This window comes from Eleutherodactylus coqui, chromosome 1, assembly GCF_035609145.1.
Source record: "Eleutherodactylus coqui strain aEleCoq1 chromosome 1, aEleCoq1.hap1, whole genome shotgun sequence".
Taxonomy (NCBI): domain Eukaryota; kingdom Metazoa; phylum Chordata; class Amphibia; order Anura; family Eleutherodactylidae; genus Eleutherodactylus; species Eleutherodactylus coqui.
In genome coordinates, this window is record NC_089837.1 from 474,890,596 (window position 1) to 474,917,943 (window position 27,348).

The 27,348-nt window shown below is 44.3% G+C and overlaps 1 protein-coding gene across 2 annotated transcripts in view; it reads right to left on the minus strand.

Moving 5' to 3' along the window:
- Positions 1-27,348, minus strand: part of LRP1 (LDL receptor related protein 1) — a 308,223-nt gene that overhangs the window by 154,375 nt on the left and 126,500 nt on the right. For both annotated transcript variants that reach the window (XM_066584447.1, XM_066584446.1), the window contains exons 6-7: positions 27,009-27,272; positions 4,297-4,459 (exon numbers count right to left, since the gene is read on the minus strand). In XM_066584447.1, coding sequence (XP_066440544.1) covers positions 4,297-4,459; positions 27,009-27,272 — 427 coding nt within the window. The remainder of the gene's footprint in view (positions 1-4,296; positions 4,460-27,008; positions 27,273-27,348) is intronic.

Sequence of the window (27,348 nt, forward strand, 5' to 3'; positions counted from 1 at the left end):
CTTATGACTAAGTGGCTAAAAGAAGAAGTTATGAATGGCGGCAATTAAAGCTATTGCCAAATCTATATTTTCTATAGTCCCCCTCCCCCCCCCCCCACATTTTTGGGGCATACTTTGATATCTAAGGTTTTATATGCGATAGAGAGTAATAACCAGGGCAGACACGCACCAGACTATGCTGCAGACACTCAACTTTTTTCTTATCTTTGGCAATTGTGTTTGTAAAGTTGTATCCGGCTGGCAGTATCCAGAGGGACACTGAAGGCAAAGGTCAGGAACGCATGAGAGAAGAGCATTCACCTCTCACCATTGCCTCATGTTCTGATTAGACAAAGTTGCTCAAAAAGTACATATTTTGGTAAATAACAATGTTTTGAACATTTCAAACACTTCTCATTCTAGGTAGTTTATATGGGATTAGTGAAATGAAATCAGGTCAGAAGTCAAAAAAGTTACAAGTTTCATGAGGCTAACTTCATATTGGCGAGCGCAATATGGGGCGGTGAATTCCGTCATATCCCACTCCCCACCATGTGAATTCCCAAGGGATCACTTTGGGGAAGAAGCAATCCTCCGCTGCGGCTGTTACAGCTGCGGCAGAGGATCGCAGAGTTTCCTCCATTGCTGCCAATGTGGCTGGCGCTGCTGCCGCCGGTCCCCCTGGGAAGCCAATGGGCGTTGTGATGCGAGATCACACAGTAAGATAGAGCATGCCACGATTTGTTTACCGCATTGCGGCGTCCTGTGGAAATATATCGCCCGTGTGCATGACCCCATGGGGTCCATATTTGTACGTCTCAAAATGCAGAAATCCCACCCGATTTTAGCGCACATGTGAAGGCAGCCTAATACAACAAAATCGCTCAATGTTACAAAAATATGATTTTTATTACATTTTGAAGTCAAATCTAATTGACACAATGCTTAGTGCTGTCCCCTTGTATCACTGGGGGCCAGGTTTCAAATCCAACCAAGGACAACATCTACATACATGGAGTTTGTATGTTCTCCCTGTATTTGTGTGGGTTTCCTCCCACAATCCAAAAACATAGTAGTACCTGTAGGCGAATATCAATTGTAGGGTCCACTGTGAAGGGATGGCAATCTCCGTACAGCGCTGTAGAATATGTATGCAGTATATAAATGTGTGAAATAATTGAACAACTACTTTAGGCCTCCCTCACACAGGTGACACAGCATCGGCACGAGAAAATCACAGCGATATCGCAAAGGTGGTCCGTGTGATATTGTTGCAATTTCTTGTGACGATACAGTGATTTTGTGGCGCTACTCATTGCAAGTTGTGCTACAAAGTCGCGTGACTTTGTAGCACCACCTGCAAGGATTTTCGGGGGGGGATGGGCTTGAAATGTAAGCCATACCCTGAAAATAAGCCCTAGCTGCAGGGGAAGAAAAAAAAAAAGAAAAAAAATCGCCTAAGAAGTGCCCTTCTGGCCAGGAATTGGAAAATCCCCGCCTCCAGCAAGTGCTGCCTCTTATTGGCTGAGTGCTGTGATGTTCAGCCAATCAGAGCCAGCATTCGATGAACCAATCACAGACATTCATTGGCTGTGATTGATTCATCGAGCGCTGGCTCCGATTGGCCGAGGGTCACGATTCAGGCAGTGTTTTCTGAAGGCAGGGATTTTCTAATCCCTGGCCAGAAGAGATGCTGAAGAATAGTGCTGGGAACTGGGGAGAAGTGTTTTGTTTTTTTGTTTCCTGCAGCTAGGGCTCAGTTTAGGACTTTGACAGTAGGATTTCCTACTGTCAAAGTTGCATCGGATGAAAACCGTGAAAACTGGGTGAAAGGCTCCATAGGGAAACATGGGCTACATTACCTCACGAGCCGCGTGCATATCGCGAAACCCGTGAGGTTTGTGACTCGCAATGTAGCATGCTACAAAACATCGCAAATGTGAAGGAACCCATAGGAAAGCATGGGCTTCACATATGTTCCACGAGGCCGATGATCTCGTGTGATTTTGTAGCGATGCGACAGGACTACAAATCGCATGTATGTGGAGCCCATACTTTCATATGGGTTCTTCCACACGAGTGATGTTATGTAGCCTGCGTCATTGAGAGACTACCAAATCATGGCATGCTCTATATGTTTTATAGCCCACGTTTCCCTATGGAGCCTCCTTGTTTATTGCATCACATTTTTTTTTTTTTTTTAAACATTAGGAAGTTCTATTAACCTTCTCGCTACAAAATCACGCAAGAACATCGCGGGCAGCAGCGACACGATGCTACATTTTCCCCCAAACATGAGTTACTGCATTCTTTACAAGCAGCCTTTTCTTTGGATCTTTTCCCCTTACACACATTCTTGTCTTGCCCTTCTTCAGGCATACCATTTTACCAGGTAGGAGTCAGCGCTAACATCTTGGACCCTCTTTTTTGTCTTGCTGTACACAACAGCGTAATAGATTACACTATTCAGGATCCAGTACAAGTATACAGCGTGGTAGAAGTTATCTTCACAATGGCAGTCCATTGGTTATGCTCATATAGTGGCATACATTGCAGCCCTCCATCAGTAGTATACAATGTATATCTCAAAATGTATGTGTAGAGACCTATGTGGTGCTAACAAAAACCGATGGGAGAAGAGAAATCCCTGGACTTGTTAGTTACGTAAACTCCGGTCTCTCAGTTGTGTTTTGAGAGATGTTGTCTCGGTCCCATTAAAAAAGACTGAAGTTGTTAAAGGGAATCCACCACCTCGGAAACTAAGTTTATGCTGCTGTTCGGGGAGGAGACTTGCTCCCCGCTTCCCGTGAAGTCTATGGGGGTGTGCGTGCACAGCGGTCGGAAAAAAGACAGATTTTCAGACCACATGTGGACTTCAATGAAGGACACCGCCGAAATGGGATATCGAGTATATAAAATACATCCCTGGCTCATAGTCCCCATAACCGGTGCTGTTCAGAAGTGACAAGTTCCTTTTAAGCAATGTACACCTAGTAACCCTGCCTTCTGCTCACCAGTAGTAGATGTTCTGGTCGGCTCTGGTTGTGGAACAGTAATGGCCACCAAAGGTCTAATAAAAGCAAGTCTGGCAGTTCATTGCAAATAATCTATCGGCATTACCATATTAGCTGTGCACACACATATTGAGGGAGGTGAGCTATAATAAGTCTAAGTTGTCTCTTCAGGGCACTTATTAGGCAGTGATTATATAAACAGTAACATCTGTTACGGTTATGTAATACAGTATTACAAATCTGGCCTGTGGTTTGGTAAAATCAGAAATGACTCTGACTTCTGTGCAAGACAGCTATATACAGAGGTAACCCTATACATAAAAGATTCCAATCGGGCTTGTTTTGTGACCCAGTTTTGGACAGTTTCTACTCAATCTAGGTCCCTCCCGACCCACGTCATAGGCCTCTCACTAGCCAAGCCAGAATCCTACTGCACACTGATGAGGGGCAGTAACCCCGAAACAGCTGTCTATGTATGGATTCTAGCTTGGTTTTCAATTCCCAATCATTTCTCTAAAGACCTGTATGTATACAGGGTCAAGCAGTGCTTTGAAGGAATGCTGCCATCCAATAGGTGGCGCTGCAGAGGTACAATTCCATTTTCCCTAGTTGCATACTAAATCTAGATCTCAGTGTACTGAATTTCTGGCACTAAACTATGTTGATCCTCAACATAGGTCATCAATAGTTGATCGTGGGGGTCTATCGCTTGGGATCCCCATTGATCAGCTCCTTGAAGAGAGACCAGCACTCGGGTGAGCACCTCTGTCACTTCAACCCATAACAGGCACAGTGCCATACATTGTATCGCAGCTGAGCCTGGTACTGTAGCTCAATCCACGTTCTTTTGAATGATACCAAGCTGCTCTCAGCCCACATGACTGAGGAACATGACATCACAGGCCTGAGAATGGACTGCAGTCCTCACCCGAGTCCGACTGCCTTTTTAAATCAGCTGATCGACGAAGGGCCTCAAGTGGTGGACCTTCACCGATCAACTATTGATGACCTATTTAGTGAATCCTGCACTGAGCAGGGGCTTGGACCGGATGACCCTGAAGGTCCTTTCCAACTCTACCATTCTATCCTGAGAACAGGCCATCAATAATTCATTCCTGGAAACTCCCTTTCAATGGATTAGGGGAACAAACATTGAAGTTCATCTTTGAGTTTGACATCCTTAGGATTGTGTCCATGAGAGCAGTTGACCGATGAAGTGAGTGGATTCCAGTCCTTCACACATCTATGATAAGCCGTGAATAAATGTATGTTTCCTCTTGAACAGTTTGTCACAGTGCCTTACCCCACAGTTGGATCCAGAGCAATCCCCTTGGGATTATACAGTTCCCGGTCAAGAAGGTTGACGCAGGTGTCACCATTTCTATTGCAAACAAAGATTCGGTCATCAATGTCATCAACAAAATAGAAGTTGCCCGTTAGCCAGTCTATGGCCATCTGTTCTACATCTGAAAGATAAAAGCAGAAATAGCAAGTTGTCAAATACATAACTCTGCTTCATTTCATGTCACACGCCGGACAAGCTGCAGTGCTTATATGCCCTTGGTACTTCTACAAGGAATATGTCTAGAAGGATGGAAGTTACTAGAATATCAAAGCTACAATAAACAACACTGACTATTCCCTAACAAACCCATTGGGAGAATTTAAAGTGTGCATTTTCTATAGTTGTGAAACAAGAAAATAATTAAAAAAAAAAAAAAAGACGAAAACCAGACATTTGTCCAAGTCTTCAAAATGTCAAATTTTGTTAAACAATGAGGGTAGAACAATAATTAACAATACATATTAACCTAAAGGTTCTTAAGCGACAAAGCATTAGCAAAAAGGGTACTGTGTACAAGGCAAGGTTTAAAGGAAAAAAATAACACTTTAGCAACCTCAATATTATTTGTATAGCGCCAACTTATTCCGCAGTGCTTCCAGGTCATTTTATTTATTACCCCCCCCCCCCCCCCCAAGCTGGGTACTCATTTTACCGACCTCGGAGGGCTGAGTCAACCTTGAGCCGGCTACCTGAACCCAGCGGGGATTGAACCTGCAACCTTCAGGTCGTGAGCGAGACTTGACTTGACCAATTGCTTTTGCTAGAGCAGTATTACAGATATTACTCAATTTGCATGCAAGGCTAAAAACAATTAATACCACTGCATTGGCCTTATTTGCCTTCGACTGAATCGACATCCTGTAGAGTTGTAGTCTCCGGAAGGTCTGGTCCTCTGGGTGTTAGGGCCCTCTTACATGGGATGGCTGTCAGACATAGAAGTGCCCGACAGCCGTCCCAGCGATGATCGTTCCTGTGTCAGTGAATGGAGGCGATATGGGTTGGGGATCATTACGGTCACCCGTCACCATTCACGGTAAACTTCATAGATGGACGACCGCTTTACACAGACCAATCGTTGTTTGATTTTCAGGCCTACATGATCTGAACGACTAATAAATGACGATTCTAATATTCGCATTCCCGTGATTCAGCGAGAATCTGAACGTTATCTGCTCAGTGTAAAAGGGCCCTAACTGGGGAGTTTGTGTTCCCTCAACCAGCTCGCCCCAAAACATATTTCTACCAAGACTCAATTCTTTCTTGTATCAAAGGCTAAAATTCACCTCTAGGAAGATTTAACTCCAAAAGCTAAAAACCTTCCTCTCCACACAATTACTTCAGAAAGGCAATACTGTGATTGCCGAAACGCGTTGCATCTTAAGAATTATCATCATTAACCCCTATGGGTTCCTGAGCGCGGGGAATTTAATCTATTGTACCCATTGCATCTACTTGAGCCCCATAGCGTGGCTAGGGGCGGCATCCCAATGATGACTCCCCATCAAGGTTGAATCGAGAACCCGGGGTGGTTTACAAGCTTCCACGGATATCGTGTGACGGTGGATTCTCTAATCAGAGTCCACTGTGCACCAGGTGAGTACATTCTCACCTGCTTTTTCTATTTACTCTCATCGGTAGTAAAGAGGCGCTGATTGGTATATTTCTCTTCCACACAATTACTAGTAAACACAAGCCTTGGACTGACATGTGGGGTTGTTTCTCCGCATGGAGAGGAGAAAGTGAAAACTAAATATTTCACAGTTTTTCATACCGATAGTAACAGAAAAGAAAAAGGTAACATAAAAGCTTGATCCATAATGTGAGATTTTCTGCTAATCTGCCTCTTCTCTGATGAATACTTTGTTATCCTAAGAGAATATCATTAAAAGGGGTTTTCCATTAGTCACGTACCGAGAGCCTATTCTTAGGGTAGGCTACAGAATCATGGCTGGTGTTAGCCGTTGTGGTCTCCCTGACAGGTGGCGTAGTAATGGATGATGTGACCAGCGTCTCATGGTCCTCGTAAGCAGGCGCAGGGGTGAGTCAGCCTTCATGGCCAGGATCGGGCCATACATTCTCTGGCTGTTTCCTGTGGCAAATTACACCCGCGCCAAAGCAGAGACCAACAGCTGGCGGCTGTCGGAGGTGTAGTTGGAGCCAGACATTTCCAATGCTGTAAACTCTTATAACAGATTCCAAACTACTTCCCGTATCTAGAAAGATAACAAATCAGACAAGTCCTCCACTTTAGCAGTCCACCACTGTTAGTGCCTGTTGGGTGGTATCACAGTCTACTGAAAAAGCTGGCCTGCCGGGTACAAGTACTCAAAGTCCGTGTGGGTTGTCCAAGATGGTGCGTGCCTCCGTTACTCCGTGTAGCAATGGAGAGCAAGAGGAGAGGGCAGAGAAGTTAGTGTCGGAGTAAAGTTCCTCATTAGCTGTCCTTGCTGAACTTCAGCTTAATCCTTACAATGCAGGGTCACCAATGCCCATAGGGCTGAAGACTTACCCTCCTAGCTGCTCGGGTGAACCTCCCCAGATTGTGCTCTCACAGCATTGCTGCCTTACTAAGCTCACTTTCTGCTTCACTTGGAGACTTTCTCCCCATGCAAGGTCTACAAATAAACGGTCGCCCATCTGTTCACTTGTGTGAACATCTGCCCGATGCACAATAATGTTCACTAATGCCCTCGCATGGCCACCCTACATAACGTCTCTTAAAGACAGAGGTGCTTACATATAGCCTTCCATCCCCAGTCCCCTCATCAAGATCGGATTTCTGTGGGTTCCTTCATCAGGCCGGGCCAATCTTGAAAAAGCTATTTCCTCTTGCCTTTTCCTCCTTACTCAGACTTTGACAACTGCATTAAAGGGAATGTGTCAACAGAAATTGACCGGTTACATAAATCTTAAGTTTTGGCCACAATCTATACTTTCAAAATATTCCTAAAATCCTGCATTTTTCACACTGAGAACAGAGTCCGATAGGCTGATACTTCCTAATCTTTAAAGAAACCCTTGCAGCAGTCATCTCACCCAAGGCCCATTTACTCACAATGATTATCTTTCAAAATGCGTTCAAAACAGCACAAATTAGGGATAATCGTTGCGTGCAAACTCTACCATCATGAACTTTTTGTCTGAACTATGATTTTTAATAGAGTTTAAAATCCATCGTTCAGACCACACACTGTGTTCTCCACGGGAGCTGGAGATTACATTGTATTCTTTCAGCAGCCTGTGGGAAACAATGGAACCAATGGCAGAGCTCAGACCACCCGCTAGGCACTGCAAACAGCTCCCAGAGGCTCATTTACATGCAAATAAAACTAATAAAGTGTTAATGGGCATTAGTGTCCATTAACACTTTATGCAAAACGATTGCTAAAACTTTTAATCCTTTGAAAGATTGTCTTTGCGTGTAAATGGAGCTTAACATCACAGGCAGGATTACACTGAGAGGTAACACCTATATGTAGAGAACAGTATGCACCAGTCAGAATAGCTGCGACTATGTACTCCCCTCTCTACAAAATAACCTCTGCACAGGTCACAAAGCATGTCTATAGAATAGTCTCTATACAAGCCAATGAGCCTGCTCCTGGGTCCGTGTGAATGGCCCCTGAAGCTGCTGTAAAGCATATCTTTTAAATGCTGATAAATGCAGCTCAGGAAAGATGGCCGCCCTCAGAGTCATGTAGAGACAACAGAATAAAAACATCCACAACATCAGAAAACAAAAACAGATGAGACAAATCAAAAATGTTTCTCTATTTTCATTTAATGAACACAAAAAAAATGTTGGTGATCTAGTCCCTTTGACACCATGTTACTGAGGCAGCTATACAAGTCTTGTGTCCCCCCATTGTCATAGCTATGGATATTCCTCACAACTGTTTGCAAATTTGGTTTTTCTGCCTTCCTACATCAACAAAATCCAATTTAGCATAGAAGAATATAGACAAAATGACTTAAAATGGCGCACATTTCCGATATATCCCACTTGATTCAATTATTTTTCAAAAAATGGAGAATAAAAAAAGGGAAAAAATGTAAACCTGAAGAGAGCAAAGGAAAAAACATAACTGAAAATAAAGAGGACTGAAGTTTCGCAACAAACAGAGCAGCTTGCCTGTTCCGCCCTCGCTGACTCAGAGGCACAAGAATTGCAAATTGTCAAGAGCCAGCAAACAACGAAGAAATAGGTTCCTACTGTTTACCCCGATTAACATACCGCACAGATGCTGATTCACGGAGCACAGCAATGTAAGAAAAAAGGAGCGATTCACCGGATTGTTATTTCTATATTTTGTTATGTTATGGCAAATGTTGGGCAAATTAGTAAAAAAAAAAAAATCTAGTTTTTCTCCATCATTCTGCACTCGATGCCACATAATGACAAAGTGATAACAGGATGCTAAAAATCTTTGTACATTTTTAAAAAAATAAAAACTAAGAGACATAAGTATTCCCACCCTATGGTAAGACACTTGAAAGTTAGCTCTGTGGGCCTCCCATTTCTCTTGATCACCTTTGACAGGTTTCTGCACCCTGATTGGAGTCACCTGCGGTAAATTCAGCTGATTGGATATCATTTGCACACCCCTGTCTATATGAGGTCTCACAGCTCACAATGCATATCAGAGCCAAAACCCAAGCCATGAGGAGGAAAGAACAACCTGTAGAGCTTAAAGACGGGATTGAATGTAGATGTAGTTTTGGGGAAGGCTACAAAAAAGGTCTGCTGCATTAAGAGTTCCCAAGAGTACAAAGGCCTCCATCATTCTTAAGTGGAGGAAGTCTGGAACAACCAGGACTCTTTCTAGAACTGGCCAACCCACCAAACGAAGTAATTGGGGGGAGAAGGGCCTTAATAAGAGAGGTGGTGACCAAGAACCCAATGGTCACTCTGGCTCAGCTCCAAAAGATCCTGTGTGCCGATGGGAGAAACTTACACTACTCTGGGCTTTATGGCAGAGCGGCCAGAAAGAAGAGTCTCCTCAATAAAAAGACACATGGAAGGCCTCCTGAAGTTTTTCAAAAGGCAATTAAAGAACCCTCGAAACCAATATTGAACTTTTTTTTTTAATTCGATTTTTTTATTAACATGTATATTGCAGAATACAGAGTATAAGTGGAAAAAAGAAACATTGTTGAATATAGGATATGCATATATAATATTGAACTTTTTAGTCTCAATTCTAAGCGTCGTGTATGGAGGAAACCAGGTGCCGCTCATCACCTGCCCAATACCATCCCTATAGTGAAGCATGATGGTAGCAGCATCATGATAGGGAAGGAAGGGGGGGGGGGATTAGTGGCTGAGACAAGATTAGTCAAGATTGATGGAGAAGTTGAATGGAGTAAAGGGCAGAGAGATTCTTAATGAAAACCTAATCAAAAGTGCAATGGACCTCAGACTGGGCAGAAGGTTCACCTTTCGACAAGACAATACCCCTAAGCACACAGCCAAGACAACACAGGAGTGACTTAGGGACAACTCTGTGAATGTTCTTGAGCTCTGACATGAACTCTCTGAAGAGACCTGAAAATGGCTGTCCATAGATGGTCTCCATCTAACCTTACAATGCTGGAGAGGATCTGCAGAAAGAGGAATGGCAGAAAATCCCAAATCATTGTGGCATCATACCCATGAAAGACCATTGAGCACTTGCATGTACACTCCGCGATTGGTTGAGCATATGATCAAAGTTCTTAGCGTCTAAAGACTTGCTGTCTGAAGTAGTCATCTGCAAATCTCACACTGGGAAGATGGTGATCAATTAGTAAAATTACTTGGAAAATTGATAAATCATACCCATTAACAAGCAGTGCAAAGTCAGAGTGTTGACCTTGCCCCAATAACTGCACTGTCCTCCAAACTGCCGATTACACACTAGGATGGCACAGAGATGGTGATCAGATCAAGAGTTAATAATAATGGATTCAATCAGTTAATCCATTACATGGTGCCCATCGACATACTCCGCCATCCACGGCTGGAGCGATAGTTACTATGCGTCTGCCCAATCTTAGCTTGACGTCTCCTCCTCAGCATAAGGGGAAATAGACCTCTAAAATCTTACAAAATGTTCACTTTCTGAATAACTTTGTGCATTTGTTTTGGAAAAAACCTAGCCTAGCATTTACATTAGCTGATGCCTGGGTGTGGGTTCAGGAATGCCGAGAGGAAGTGAGAATTGACGAATCTTTCCAAATCAGAGACATATAAAATTGTTCTACATGACAGATCAGATCAGCAGGCCAAAATATGTCAAAACTTTCCTTTGCACTAAGCACACGTGTAAACAGGATGTATGCATGGCAGCTTAAACATGCCAAGCTGGAGAAATCAAAGCACAAAGTGGCGTGTACTCCCTTCTGGGCAGAAGCGCTGCCGTCATCCACCCAGCAGATAGCCAACTTTATATAAATTATTACAAGCGCTAATCTGCAGAAGTCTACTAATCAGGTCTACTAGGGAAGAACGAATACACGGCACAATGAGACATAGTATGGGTGGGAGTAGGTAAAGGTAAAGTCCCCTGGGGCAAGCACCGAGTCATGACTGACTCTTAGGGTGACGTCACATCTATTTTGCAGGATGGTTTGCCATTGCCTTCCCCAGTCATCTTTTACCCCCCCCCCCCCCAAACAAGCTAGATACTCATTTTACCGACCTCAGAAGGATGCAAGGCTGAGTCAACCTTGAGCCAGCTACCTGAACCATGCTGGGATTGAACCCGCAACCTTCAGGTTCTGAGCGAGAGCTTAGGACTGCATTTCTGCTGCCCTAAGGCCACCTGCACACGGCCGGGTCTGATCCCCTGCGAGAATTCTCGCAGTGGGATCCGACCCGCGCCACTGCAGGGACCGGTGCGGGACTCACCTTCTCCCGCGGCTCTGGCTCTCTGATGTGCCGGCTGCCAGCCAGCCGGCACATGTGCTGAGCGGAGCCGGCGGCCCGGGAGTGACATTTCTGTGCGGGCCTCTGTGAGACCTGCACAGAAATTGAGCATGCCACGATTGGTTTTCCGCATGTGATTTCACGCGGACAAATCGCGGCTGTCTGCCAAGGATTGCGTTTTTTAGTGCAATCCTAAGGCAGCTTCCACAGGCGGAAATTCTGCAGGAAATCCCGCCGCAGAATTTCCACCTGTGTGCAGGGGGCCTAACACTCTGCACCACACGAGGCTCCATGGGTGGGAGAAGTAGAGTGGCATACCATAGAATTTAACGCCCAGCAGGACGAGTACCATAGAAAGACCTGAAGGCATCCTCTAGTATAACTCCAAGAAGAACGGTAGTAGCAGCCATGTTGGTTAACATCCTACAGAAAGATACATCTCAAAACTGCTGCGTTGTACAACTTTACCATGTTTTACGGCAAATCAGCCTGGACACATCTTTAACCCCTTAATGACCACCCATAGGCATTTTGTATGGCGGTCGCTTATAGGCTTTAAATCTGCATATACATCTTTTTAACCCCTTAGTGACTGAGCTTTTTTATTTTCTATTTTCGTTTTTTCCTCCCTCCTTTTAAAAAATCTTAACTCCTTCATTTATCCATCAGCGTCGCTGTATGAGGGCTTGTTTTTTGCGGGACGAGTTGTATTTTTCAATGGTGCTATTTATTGTACCATATAATGTACTGAAACACTAAAAACGTTCTAAGTGGAGAAAAATGGGGGGGGGGGGGGACGACAAAAAAAACAACACTCTGCCATCTTTCGGTGCACAAACGGCAACAAAAATTACATGATCACTTTATTCTATGGGTCAGTATGATTACTACCATACCAAATTTATTTATTTATTTATTTATTTAGCTGTACTACTTTTTTTTTTCTTTTTAAATAATTTTTTGTCTCCATCTTCTGCGCGCATTAACTTTATTTTTCCGTCTACAGTTGTGCGGGGGCCCATGTTTTGCAGGACGTCCTGCAGTTTCCGTTGGTACCATTTTTGAATACATACCACATTTTGATCGCTTTTTATTATATTTTTTCTTGGAGACAGGGTGACCAAAAAAAGCACATTTCTGGCACTTTTTTTTTTTCTTCCTCGGACGATGTGCACCATGCGGTGTAAATAAAGCATTACTATGATACAGCGGACTTTTCCAGATGCAGCGATACCAAATTTGTATTTTTGTTTTATTATTTAGATTCTTTATTGTAAATATGGCAAAGGAAGGAGGGGTTTGAACTTTTATTCCTTTTTTTTAAATAATTAATAAAACTCTATTGTTTTTATTTTCTCATTTGCTTTTAGTCAATCATACTGCGATCTAACAGGCAGCCTATCAAGCCACCCAATAGGGATGGCTTCACAGGCATACTGCCCAGACAGCCCTGGAGCCTTTCAGAAGGCCCCCGGCTGCTATGAAACCCGCATAGCTCCCTGCGATCTCACTGCGGAGAGGCTGTACGGGACTTCCGAACATCGTTCAGGAGATTTAAATGCCGCTGTCAGAATTGACAGTGGAATTTAAAGGGTTAACAGCCCCGATTGGCTGTGCGGATTGGCTGTAAGAAACAGCTGACACCCACCATGTATGGAGCAAAATAGCAGCTGCAGGACATAAAAACACACTAGGGCCGTGACTGAGGGGTTAAAATGGTGGCTCGCCTGACTACTGGTAGCCAGGCTCCTGCTCTAACAGCCAGGGACAGAGCAACTTCAGATCCTGGCAGTTTAACCCCTTACATGCGACAATCAATAGCAACTGTAGCATGTAAGCAGATGACAGAGAGTGGGAAATCACCCGTCAGCACCCCGCAGTGCAATCACTAGTCACCAATTGCTTCCCATAGTAGACGGAAGCCTGCAAAGGCCTCAGTGTCCAGTATGGGAAAAAAAACAAAACACAGTAAAGTCATGAGCTGTACCCCAATATTGCACCAATAAACAAGCCCTCAAAGATCTATACATGGAAAAAAATTTTAAAAACCTATGGATTTTCAAAATTGGAGGTGAACCCCCCCCCCCAAAAAAAAATAAATTGTTGCATCTTTATGGCCAAAATAGGCCCTGTCCATAAAATGGTTAAGAAAAAGAAAAGAAAGTAGTGCCACAGTTGCCATTTCTCTTTTGGTCGCCTTCCAAAAAAAAGTAGTAAACAGCAATCCAAAAATTCACATGTAAATCAAAATAGTACCAATAAAAACTACAACTCTTCCCGCAGAAAAACAAGACCTCCCACAGCTCCATGGCAGGAACAATAAAAAGGTTAGGAGTCTTAGAATGTGATGATGCAGCTTCAATTGTTTTTCTTAAAAAAAATAATTTTAGTTTGGCTAAACTAGTAAAAAAAAAAAAACCTGTATAAACTTGATATCGCAGTAATCCTGCTGAGTCAGATAAGAAAGGAAATGCTGTAAAAACAAAACCCCAAAACAATGGTGGAATTTCTGGATGTTATTTCCATCTCCCTCCCAAACGAAAAAAAAGTTATACAACTATTTATATGTACCCAGAGTGGGGTCTTAAAATATACAACTAGTCCAAAAAAAAAACAAAAAAACAAGCCCTCATACAGGTATATCAACGAGTTATGGATCTTGCAATGTGCCAATAAAATTGCTTGTTACTTAAAGCACAAAATAGGCTGATAACTAAAGGGTTAAAAAGGTAGTCCGGAACTTTTACTCATGATGACCTATCCTCAGGACGGGTAATCAATAGTTGATTGGCAGGAGGGGATCTGCCGCTGTGGATCCCTACTGATTAGCTGATTGCCAGGCCTGCTGTCAGGGCAGACAGCGTTGGATGCAGATAGTGCTGTCAACGTTGCAGCGGCCCAGTTTGATACTACAGGCACGGCTCCCATTGAATTCACTGGGGGCCGTGTCTGCAGTATCAAACCGGGTGGATGCAATATAGATAGAGCCATTTGCTTCCAGCGCGGTCTGCGCTGACAGTGGGCCCGGTACCCAGCTGATCTGCAGGGATCCCAAGGAGTGAGCGGACTAAACTAAGAAATGGCTGAATAAAGAGAACAACTTAAAGGAATTTTCTGAGATCCCCACAAAGTTCATTGTAAAATAAGAGAAGCAGAATTCATCTGTTCATTCTGCCGCCATTCCAGTGCCATCGCTCTGGTGCTCCCGCCATCTGTGTTTTACAGCTTTGCAATGATTGCATCATCGACTAACCATATGACTACTGAGGCCAGTGATTGGCTGCAGCAGTCAGGTGGGGAGTCAGGCACTTTATACCTGCAGCTATATTGAAGTTCCAGCAATGAAATCACTGACTACCTATATGATTGCTCAGTCCTGTAAATGGCTGTAGCAGTCACATGGTGTTCGGTGACATCACTACTGTGGTGCCGTAAGCAAAGATCGGTGAGGAGAACCGGACAAGTAGCGCTGGAACTGCTGCGGAATGAACAGGTGAGTTATGCTTCTGTTATTTTATAAGGATCAGTTGGCTTTTTTTAAAGGGGTCTATCATTACTACAAAAAAACGCTTCCAGCAGCTGGGCCTGCTAGAAAAATAAATAAATACTCACCTCTACTCGGACCCCCAAAGTGCAGCTGAGTGGCTCACACTGCCGAGATGCCAGCTTCCTCGGAAAACGGTCGGACGCAAGCCCATGACTACTGTGGCCAATCAGAATCTGCAGCGTCACTGTCACCACTCCTGGCATCAGCACTCATATCCTGGGTGCCATGATGCCAGGAGTTTGTTGACGTAATGCTACAGCCTCCAATTGGCCCCAGAGGTCACATGCTTTTGCCTGGCCATCTACCTGAGAAGCTGGTGCCGGGGCAGTGTGTAGCCTGCTCAGCTGCACTTCGAGGGTCCAAGGAGAGGAGAGGATTAGTTTTTTCACTTTATAGCAGGCCCAGCTGCTGGAAAGGTTTTTATTGTAATGATAAAACTTAATAAAATTAGTGAACGTCGTAGAAAACCCTTTTAACTACTTCTATGCATTAGTCCTTTTTTATTTTTTTTTCAAAATGCTCTTTAATACTCTCTGCAATCCCTAGCACTAATGCATATACAGCTGCAGGCTGAGGCTGGTCCACAGGGGAACCGGTGAATCCCCCCCCCCCCCCACCCTCCCGGTGGGCCCTGCGCCAGAAATGGACTCCAAGACCCCAACTACCCATACAAGCAGTGCCTGTGGGAGTACACTTGCTGTTCTACAAGTTGGCAACATCTCAGCTAACCTATAGTTTATGGTTAGTTTATGCCCGAAGGCCGGCCAGCATCCTCCCTCCCTTTCCTGGCCTGCTCTCTACTGCAATGTATAAAGAGCGAGTCAGCTGGGTATTTGTAAACAGACATCAGGTAATATTTAGCCCCCCTGATTGATTATTACCGATGGGCCCCCCAGTCCGACACTATATAGCTGGAACCGTTTGAGATGAGGTAGGTCTTCAACTCCCAAACTCGAGGCCTTCTCAGCGGCCCGCCTCTTAATGCACGATACGATAAGCGACGTCTAACAGTCCTGCTCGAATACAATCAGCATAAACACTCCCAAGAGAAAGCATAGACAGAAAGAAACTGCCCAGTAGGAAACGAAGCCAAGAACATGTTGTTCAAAAGCTGCGGTTCAGGCAGTATGACACACGCAGTCACACGTACTTTATGTAACATGTTCTAATTTCGCCCCTGGCCATCTGGGGTCAGACTTCACACAGACACCATGTAATATGTACCAGAAACCAGACGCTGGAAGAACAGAAGACAGGAACAGACAACGTATTCACTATGGAAGCTCGGAGCTCTAATAAAAGCTCGGAAATGTGGGTCACATCTAGGTTGGCACAAGCCCTTCAAGATGCCCCAACCTTCAGGGCTCTATTGCACTTCCTTGGGCCAAGCGAGCTTAATGGACGGCGTTCGCCTTAAGGTTTTCCGTTTTAGCGTTAAGCTGCTTTTCTTTTTAAAGACAGATTATGGGGTCTAAAAGGTAGAAAACAAGAGCATAGTTCTTACAGACAGATTTCGGCACTCTTGGACGGAGTCCAAAAAGTTTGTAATTGCTTCCATAATTAGGTGTCTGCCTGGACAGGAATATTCTAGATAACATACTCAATATATGCAAACAAACATGGTCTGGGAAGGAAATGAGAGCATTAAATGTAATCTGCGAATACCGGACAGCCTTTGTATTAGACACAAGTAGAAGAGGCCACCTCCGAGTATGACCCAACGATCAACTCAACGCAACTCAACGTTGGCTCTCTTGGACAGTCTCTCTCGAAGTCATCCTCTTGGGCCGCCTCTCTCCGTTTTACAGATATACACTAACTGGAATCGGGAAATGTATAGATCTAATCAAATGAAACAGCGCAAATATAACAAGTCCTGTCCTTGCGGCTTTAGGAGAGCGGTAATTTACTGCAGCGGCCACATGCTACATTGACGTGAATGGGGTTTTAAACAATGTCCACAAAAGTAGTGCAGTACAAACATGCAGAATACTAGATCCCCCGGCTTTCTCGTACCTTTGTAATAGATTTTCCTCACTGACCTTGGCATAGAAACGTACATGTAAAAACACAATGCCGTTTTTGTTTTATATGTGGCAACACAATGGGCTTTCCTATTGCACTTCTAGAGACATTTCCTAGATTTGCTTGAGAAGACCTTGACAAAACCACAATAAAACAGATCTATTGAGCACATCTGTTCCAGTACTGGAGAAGTATGGCTTCATGCTATATCACTACGAGCATGCCCTTAAAGGGAACCTGTCATCATGAAATGCAGTCCAGCCTACTGTTATCATGCTATAGAGCAGGGGGAACTGGTTAATATATAGGTTTTATGGCAAACGATTCAGTATATATTAAGTTATACTTTATTCAATGGCTCTACTCATTCTGGGTTTAGCAGTCTAATGGGTGGTCCTACCGACATGACAGCCTTCCTTCTATAAACAGGCATACAAAGATAACGGTCAGTCGTTAGTTAGGACCGCCCACTGGACTCCTACTCTATCGGATAATGCTGGCAGACTGAACCGGATTGGATGCTGGTTCAATGTAATAGATTTCCTTTAAAAGTTGTCCACACTGATGGATTCCGGCACAAGCCATTGATGAGGGCAGGAGATTCCTGAACACACAATGCCCCTATATACCTTCAAAAAGAGCCAGATAATCAATCGGATAGCAGCTTCCTCTGACTCCCCCATAGACATGAACATTTGGCTCGGCTGACCACGGAGCATAATCGCAGGCTGCAGTGCCACCACCTGAATTCCTGGCGTCAGTGCTCACATCTTGCGTGCCATGATGCCAGGAGTTTGTTGCGACTTCTGACTGCTGCAAGGCGTTACCTTACCTCCGCAAACAAGAAAAAGGAAAACGAGGCAGTGGGAGTGTCTCAGCTGGGTCCTGGAAACCAAACATAGGAGAGTATGCTTTTTTTTTTAATGTTTGTTTTATTTTATCACCTGCCGGGTCTTTAAAAAATAAAACAAACGATGAATCGCTGGGATTTGATGAAAATTATTGTTGGTTCGTTCACTAATCACTTGGTTTAGGCCGGGATCGTTCATTCGTTTTCATTCACTTCTACAGCAAACTGAATGATCCTGTAAAAAATAAAATGATCTGTGTTTAAACGGATCGGCCGAGCGGACTGCGACATCGTTCACTCGCGAGAACAATTTATCGCTGCGTGTAAAACAACCCAAGTTGCAGCCAGACGGCTCTGGCGCCAGCTTACCTCCCAAGGAACAAAGGGATCAGGCGGTGAAATTCTACATCCCCAATCCTTAGCTTATCATCATCGGTTGGGGAAAACTGTGCCACCCCATACACGCATAGTCCCTCGGCTCCACCGTTACCGGCGGATTAGAACTAAGCTGTAATATGTAGGTTTGCCTTTATAGTATAAATGTATTTTTTGGTGCACCGCATGTCCGGATGAGACGGGCAATGTGGGAAAGGCGGGTTGTATTTAGAGAACTGCATTAACCATTTCCAAATGGCCACAATGTACGGACAGCGAATATTGAGTTATACTGCCTTCCAGTCAAGAATACAGACGAGGCGATCAGCGCTCTTCTCTCTTCCCGTAATCATTCCTGTTTGTAATGGGAAGGATACAGGTTTTAGGTATAGGATGGAAAATTTCCAGTAATGCATGAAACGCAGAATTACGAGACCCACGATTTTAATGGTTTCCTTTACATTTGCGTTGTTTTCACTCATGCGATGTTGCGAGATTTAAAAAAAAAAATCGTGGCATGTCCCATCTTTCCCTGTTTTTTTTTTTTAATTGCCCACGTTTCCCTATGGAGTCTTCATTTTATCGCAATGCACGAATTTGCCAATTTCATGCGATGCGTTTTTAGAAAGTCCTATTGTTGAGTTCTATCTTGCTACTCTCTTGAACCACTGGATAGAGCTTACACACTCTAGTAGAGATCCGCTGTTACAACGCCTGGCAAAAGGATCCTACGGCCCTACTCTGATAGAGGATCTCTGGTTCCCTGAGGGGACGAGCAGAAGAGATCGGAAGAAAAGTCCTCTTCTGGAGGGAGCAATGGAATCCTGGGCTGTCTTGGGGAGGACCTTGCCCCCCCCCCCCCCCTTCCCCTCGCACGCCCCTGTCTGCCTTATTTAAATTTATGAATCTTTCCCTAGACTCTTGCTCGACACGGGCGTGGAGGATGCTCTCTGGCAAACACTTCCACGATGTACCTACCCTTGAGCAGGGGGCCGACCTCACTCTTACGGACGATCTCCTACCAAATCGCCCCCTCCCCTTCTTGGTGTCGGCCCATGTGATGAAGGTCCTGAGCGAATTTCGGAAAACCCGCGGTCCCTCTAGACCACTTACCCCTTTTGAAACCGCAATTGGCATCTTCCCTAACCCCTCTTTGAGGAAAATTTCTCTCATCCGCAAAAGTTCGTTTCCCGCCCCTCATCTGGGAAACCTGCCTTCCTTTTCTCCTGGGAGAAGGAGCTACACATTTCCCTCTCAGAAAGCGAGACCAAAGCGATTTTGAAGACAGCTTTCGGGCTCTCCCCCTGCGTCACCGCCCAGGAGTCACATTACAAGCTCCTGGCGCGGTGGTACAGGACCCCGCAGTGGCTGCATGACCATAATTTGGTGGCGGAGGACATGTGCTGGAGATGTGGGAGTTCCACGGGCTCCTACCTTCATATTTGGTGGGATTGCCCGAATATCATTCCTTTCTGGAAGGATTTGGCAATCGTGTTAAAAAAACTCCTACCAGACTTAGTGCTCTCCCCAGATGTGGTCCTCCTGTGGAGACCTACCCCTGCCTTCCACCCGTACAAGCACAAGCTTGTCGCCCTGCTGATCGACTCTGCCAAATCTCTTATTCCACTTTTGTGGAAGCAGAGGGACCCTCCGACGATGGCCCTATGGAGGTCCAAAGTTGATAGGTTAGCGAATTTAGAGGAGCTCTCAAGCTGGTCAAACGGAACACATGATAGATTCTTGAAGATCTGGGAACCCTGGCAGGAAATTAGGAAAGCGGACTCGTGACCCAGGCACTCTAGTCTTCTGCGGTTGAACCCTCCTCCTGGTGCCCCTGTGTGGCGGTTGATCCCCGAAACGCCGTTTGCTCCCCTTAGCTCTAAAGAGGGAAGATATCGGGCGACCTTTTGATCGCGCATACGATCAAACGGCACAACGAGACACGGATCTACTCTGGAAGTGCAGTACCCCCCCCCTCCCCTTTCCTACCACATCTCTCCCCACCCCTCCCCACTCTTCCCTTCCCCACTACTCTGTAATTTACTCCCCCGACTGTTTGTCTTGTACTGTCTGTATCTAAGAGGCGGCTGAGCGCAACCTATAGCTATCTCACCTCAGTTACAGCCTCACACTCAAGAAGGGGTCCACATACCCCTCTTTTCTCGCTTAAGTGCCCCCCCCCCCCAGCCTGTAGATGTATTGAGAGTTACGTTATATCTTGCTCCAGAACTCACGGGGGAGGCGCACCCGTGCCTTTAGGGTTTATATTTGTACCCCTTCTTTGATATATGTTTGTTATGTATATCTGTGTTTATTCTAAAACCAATAAATATTGATTTATAAAAAAAAAAAAAAAGAAAGTCCTATTGTCCATTTTGCGAAAAGATCATGATAAAATCATGCGAGAACATCGCAAGTGACAATGTTTTTTCAAGAAAAAGCATTGCTGACGCTCAGAGATCTCATGAACAAAATTGCGCGTAAAACTACCGCAAATGCGTTTTTTTTTTTTTTCAGCAAGCGCAATGAGGACAGAGAAACCCAGTTTAATTTGTATTGTGGTATTCAGACGATGCGACTTTCAGTAGCGTAAAAAAGAACGCAGCATGGGCTTCGATTCAGCGCACTTTTCAATTATGACGACGCAGTAAGAAAAAAAAGCGAAAGGTAATAGAAAACACAACAGGTTGTATTCCGAGTAGAAGGAGTCAAGTAATTAGCATCCCTCCAACTTTTAAGCTGTTCCGTAACTGTGTTGGCTTCAGTAAGTAGATTTATTGTACAGAGCGTGCCTGCTTTATACAGCGAACCCTTTATTCCCCAGGAGGGTTAGACCATTTTATCCCGGAAAGAATCTGATTTGGAAATTATAGCTAAATTCCTGGAGTTTAGCACCATCGTGGGCTAGGGGTAATTACACAACTACTTATGGGGATCAAAGGGTTTTAAAGAGCAAATCAGCAGCTCACACTGAATATAATGTGAAATAAGCTGTTGTGTGTACATAAGGAATAACACTGCATCTACCATGACATGACTCGAATCCTGCAGTTTTCACCAGTTTTGCCCTCTGCAGGCCATATATATAATGGTCAGTTTTCCCTGAGCTGGTGGGAGGAGGAGACTAGCTGCTATGACCTCTCCATACACTGCACACATAAGAAAGCAGGATAGTTTCTTCTCCACCTCTCTATGGCACAGTTGTCACAGCCCCGCCAGCACCAGGATACAGTGACAGGTACGGCGCGATGTCACATGACAGCGGCAGACCACGTGATCTGTCTATATGCTGAGTGGCTGTCTTTTGTTTAAGCCTGCCTATCAGTAACTTGGTTAAGGTATTTATTCCAGCTCTTCTGTGCACAGGTTATACTCTTGGTTATTCCTGTTGTCACTTGTATACTGGTCCTGCATGTCTTAGTGTTACTTATAGCTCAGACACTCTGTTACACTTCCTGGCACATTTTGTTGGACTTTAGAGTTATACCATCAGTTAGTACCCAAAAAGTATTGCCTCTATGGGTCATATATGGCATCCAACAGCGCCAGTGCAGCTATGATGGGCATTGTGGCAGGCTGATGCCATACACCCTCCTGTGCCCAGCTCCACATTGTGTAGGAGGCCAAATAAACCCCCCCGTGAGCTGTAGGTGACCACCTGTTTTTAAGCATGACGTTTACTAGTAAATACTAAAAGCCGCGTCTATAATAAATTCCAAGCGCAGTGTTTTCTGCTCAGGATAATGCTTAATCCTTTAATTAAAACAACAACAGTAATTGAAAATTAAATTACATTTCAAGGACTGGGTTACAGTTGACTGCTCCTAGTTGACAATTACCGTATTTTATCACAGGCGCTTCTATGACAGAATAAAGACGACTTTCTAAACTTTTCAGTCTTCTTTTAATTTATATGCACAGAAGAGTGAAGCTAAAAAGGTCAAAGGGTGTTTATTATTAAAAAAAGGTATTTAAATCCATAAACTGGTCAATAAAGAAATTACACAGACTATGTTGTGTCTCTGCTGTTTGACGTTTTAATCAATGTGCATTGCACGTTTAATGAGACACCCAAAGAGCCAACCACAGGGGTTATGAGGGGGGCTATGTGGGAAGACCCAAAGAGTTCCACATACGCCCATCCTGGTCGCCACATCCAGCCCATGCATAGAAGAGAAATAGAAGAAAGAAAAAAAGGAGAAAAAAAAAAAAAAAAACATGATTCCCCCAAAATAAGACCTATCCTGATTTTGGGCTATTTTAGGAAGGGCTTGAAATTGGCTGAGAGCAGCACTGCCCTCAGCCAATCACAGCTGTCGTGTTGATTCAGTGAGCACTGCATTAATCGGTTCAGCGAGCGCTGCTCTCAGCCAATCAGAGCCATGGCTTCCTGGAGGCGGGATTTTGGAACCCCACGACCAGGAAGTGATGTTCTGGTCAGCAGCCAAGGAATGTTGGACACGCAGCGGAGCTACGGAACTTCAGGAACCAGCAGGGGTACACGCTTTGCGAACATGCAACTATTATGCCGTTGCGATGCATTTTTGATTAAAATCGTGAAACTGCGATTCTCACACACATGATAGGATTGCAAGGGTTTCCAACACGGCGTGCGAGTGACACGTGATGTCTTTTAAAAGATCCCGTTGAAAACAATGGGTGAAGCGTTCTGAGGGAACGCCCAAAATATACAAAGTGCTGTAATTTTTTTTTTTTTGGTCATTTTCTATACGAATGGATTTCATATTCGCACACCTTTTGTGCGCATCAAGCAAAAATCGAGTGAGAATATCACTCGTGTGAATAAGCCCTCAAACAAAAGCATTATTTTCTGCTCCTCCGATGGAAAAGCAGAAAAGCAAACAAAAACGTTAATGTGAACAAGTCCTTAAAGAGATCCATCAGTTTCAAGTTTTGTCATTTTACCAGAAAAAATTAGGACCGCATGCTGCGCTATTTTTTTCCCGCCCATATGACGACATTTGCAACAAAGGCTCCAAACACGAACACGGGTAAGCGGTAAAAGAGTTGCGAGCTGCAGGAAAGGGTTAACCAAGTTAGCTGGCTCCAGTAATAAGAGGGGATTATGAAGCACATAACTCCCTGCAGCTGGAACGGACTAGAAACAACGTTGCTGATCTGATGCTAAATAAACAAGAAGAATGTTACAAAGTAGTAAGAAGCAGCCCAAACAACCCGAGCGAGGTGCAGGTAAAGATCCATAACCAGCGCGGCGGAGAGAGGGGAGATGTCAGATCCAGGCTTCTCCTATCAGCCCCCGTTCTTCAGCGCTGGGATGGCTCCCTTCTACAAGTCCTGCCATGGTCTGCTTTGGCTGGGTTCGTGTGTGGAGCGCTGAGATGTACTCTAAATGACTAAGCTTCAGTTTAAATCATCGCCTGAGTCTTCGGCTGCTGTCTGTACAGATTGTCTCCTCGCTCTGCCAGTAGCGCGCGGGCCAATGACACATCCAAACTGGCATTTAAACCCTCGCACAGGAAGCACAGCTGGGGAGCCCTACAGCCCAGCGCGTTTAGCTCTCTAATTCATCTACTTTGTAACCTTGGCCCTTGGAAATAAAAGGACTGAAATATAGTCAGAACCTCTTCCATTGCACCAGTGCTGAAGCTGACTTATAATGTAACTGTAGGTGAATGTATCACATATTACATGGATATATGCGAAATATACAAAAAGTGAAATAACAGAAAAAGTGGAATAAAACTATGGAAAGCTATCCAAGTTAAACATTGTAGTAAGAATGTTAGTAAGGCCGGCTTCACACGGCCGAAAGAATCGTGCGAGGTTTGTGTTGTTTGAGCTGCACAAACATGAACCGCATTCTTTTGGGGTTACACACTTGAGCGATGTTTTCCCCGCATGGCACCATGATGGAAGAAACAAAATCGCAGCTTGTTCTATCAGGCTGCGCGATCTTGCATCACAGCGCCAATTGTTTCCAATGGAGTTAGCGGCAACAGCGCCAGCCCCATTGAAAGCAATGAGAGAACTCCGCAATCCTCCGGCGCGGCTGTGATGCGAGGGCGTTGGATTTTTCAATGGTGCGATATAATGTACTGAAGTAATCTGACAACATTTCTAAGTGCAGTGAAAAAAAAAAATATACAAAATTCTGCCGTCAGAATTTTAGGGCCATGGTTTCTAAGGCCGCTCTCAGACATGCGTTCAGTTTTTGATTTCAGGGCACCATGTTTAACAGCTTTTTAACGCACCCCATCATTGTGATGGATGACGAGGTGCATAAAAAAAACCCCAAAAATAACAAAAACTCTGAAAAGTAGAACGGATGGCGATCAAATATCGCAGCATTACAAATGCTGCTTTTGAGCGCAAGTCTGAGAAGGCCCATAAAAATCAATAGCAGCATTGTTCCGCGGTTAAGGCGGCGCTCGGGACACTGCACTTACGTGCGTTAAAAAACGATGCTGCTCGAAATTGCAGCATTTTTCCTACGATTGAGCTGCATTGTTGAACGCACGTCACAGCGGGGGTTTTGGGGGTATTTTGCGAGTCAAATTTTTTTAATGAGCCTCGTGTGGCGCAGAGTGTAAGCTCTCGCCTACGACCTGAAGGTTGCAAGTTCGATCCCCGGATGATTCAGGTAGCCGACTCAAGGTTGACTCACCCTTCCATCCTTCCGAGGTCGGTAAAATGAGTACCCAGCTTGGTGGGGGGTAATAAGTAATAATTACCTGAAAGCGCTGCGGAATAAGTTGGTGCTATACAAATACCAAGATTTAATGGTATTTTTATCATAATAATCTACAATATAGCAGAGAAAAGGCAGTTCCATATCTCATATCAAATCGGTCCAGCAGGACACATAATAGAACGCACAATCATAGACTACTGCAGAACTGAGCAGCATCAAATAACAGCAAAGAACGGATGAGCAATATATGTGGAAGGGTGGGAGGAGGAAAAAGGTGGGGGGAGGAGGAGAGTATAGCTTGAGATGAACAGATATGTAGAATTGAGAAAGACGAGAGGCTAAGGCCGGAAGGACACCCCACAAGAGCCAGTAGTACGTAGCCCAAGTCACCAAAACAAATGGTAAATGCAGCCTGGGTTGGCCTCTGAGCTCTCAGCTAGACGACCCTCCCAAGCCAACCACCACAGCCTCCTCTAATCGTCTCCCCAACTACTCCCAGTATCCTCATTTATGACCATTCCCGGAGACCAGGGCTCTCATGAAAAGATCAACTTCGATTACCCAGGTGGGGTAGGATCCCAACTCGCCCTACTGAACAGGCTGCTGTGACTTTGCTAACCATAACGTCTATGAAGTTCCTCTCCATTTTTGCCAGGGACTCCAAATTCCCATGAATTTATCATGAATGCCTCTCAGCGAACTGGAAAGCTCACTACGATTAAAACCAAATCTATAGTTTTTGGTTGTTTTTTTGCTGTGCTACTTGTAAAAAATAAAATATCTTTGGAAAAAATAAAATCATTTTCTGCCGCCATCTTCTCACAGTCATAACTTTTTCCATCCACAGAGTTGATTTTTTTTCTTTAGTTTCTTTGGTATCATTTTGGAGTAAATATGATTGTTTGATTGGTTTTTATTAACCATTTTCTTGAAGACAGGAGTAACCAAAAAATTTGGGCACTGTGTATTTTTTTTTTTTCCAGGTGACGTTCACAATGTGGGATAAATAATGCTTTACTTTTATAGATCAGACTTTTACAGACGCAACTATAACAAACATGTTTCATTTTAAATCATATATATAGGAAAACGATTTCTATTTTTTCTTTCAAATAATCAACAAACTTTTTTAAACTAATTTTTATACTTTTTTTTTTTTTTTTTTTAAGTCCCCTTAGGGGACTTGAACTTGCGGTCGTTTGATCGCTGCTGCAATCTAAGGAAATGCCACAGTACTACATTAAACCGCGATCTGATGGGCAGTCTGTTATGCCATGCAACAGGCATGGCTCGATAGGCAATGAACTATAGCAGCCCTGGGGGCCTTCAGAAGTTCCGATCTCATTGTGGTGAGCCATTCGGGATGCCACAAAAATGAATGGAGGATTTACAGGGTGCGGTCAGTTCTTGGTAAAAGCCACGATCAGCGATAACACTGATCGCAGCTGTTGCGGCGGCTGTCAATTATGGGAAACAGCCGGCAACCGGATTATATGGAGCAGGATCGGTTCTTGATTTACCTCCATACAAACCCTGAACGCGCCGGATTAAGCTGTGTGAAGGAAGACTAGCGAATGCTGCATTGAGGAATACAGGCTGCAGCTAATGATCGGTACAGGATGAGTATATCCGTGTTATATTATACCATATGCAGACAATATATATACATAAACTGTATAAAAGATGTTAAAAAATAAAAAAAGTTGAGAACTTGCAAAATATCCTATTTAAGGTCAGGAATGAAGGCGTCTTTGTCTGAAAAACAGAATACCTTCCAGAATCCTCCTTTGGCCTACAGAAAATTAGAGAATGCTTAATATCTCCAGACACAGGAGCGCTCATGTCAGAGTAATAAGATTTTCCATTCTCTTCTAGACACTGCTTCAGTGTGAGGCATGAATCAAATCAGGCCGAGGCCACACGCAACTCCCTTCTTGGGTAAAGACAATGGGAAGCAAACGACATTTCACCGTTCTGTGTGCCAAGATGGCAGCCATACATGGACTCATTCTGAAGCCAGACCCAGGCAGAGGGAAAAAACTAAAATTACAGCAGGCCTACTTCTCGGATGACTAGGTTAATTACCAAGTCTCTTCTCAATTCTACAGTAGTTGGGCCACCGAATGGGACAAGACCCAAGGCCATTACACGGATATTTTTGGAATCGTTACTGGGGTCCAAAATGTAAAATGGTCATACAAATACAGTCAACATACGAGCCAAGAAAGAAGACAGAACCTTGTAGAAACACCAATATAGTATATAATGCAACGAGTCAATGAGATGAACTTACGGTGAAGACTCAATGAGATGTTGATGGTGCGTTCCTCTACAAATCCCTTCAGGTTTGGAATCTTGGCGCAGTTCAGTGTCGTTTGGGCTGGGCTGTCCCCCATGTTGATCCAGCACACGGTCTCCTCGGCATAGTTAAAATCCATCGCCGTCGTTTGCTTAGTGCTGGTTGGGTTAATACCTTGCACCGGTGCCCCACTCAAGTACGTGGCCAAAATGTTCTGTGTGCTGGCAATAAGCAGAACTGTAGGCCTTTCTACTGGCTCTAGATACAAAAAAATAACATTTTAGGATTTTATAGCATTAACTAGTAAAACATTCTGGAAATATTAAAAACATTC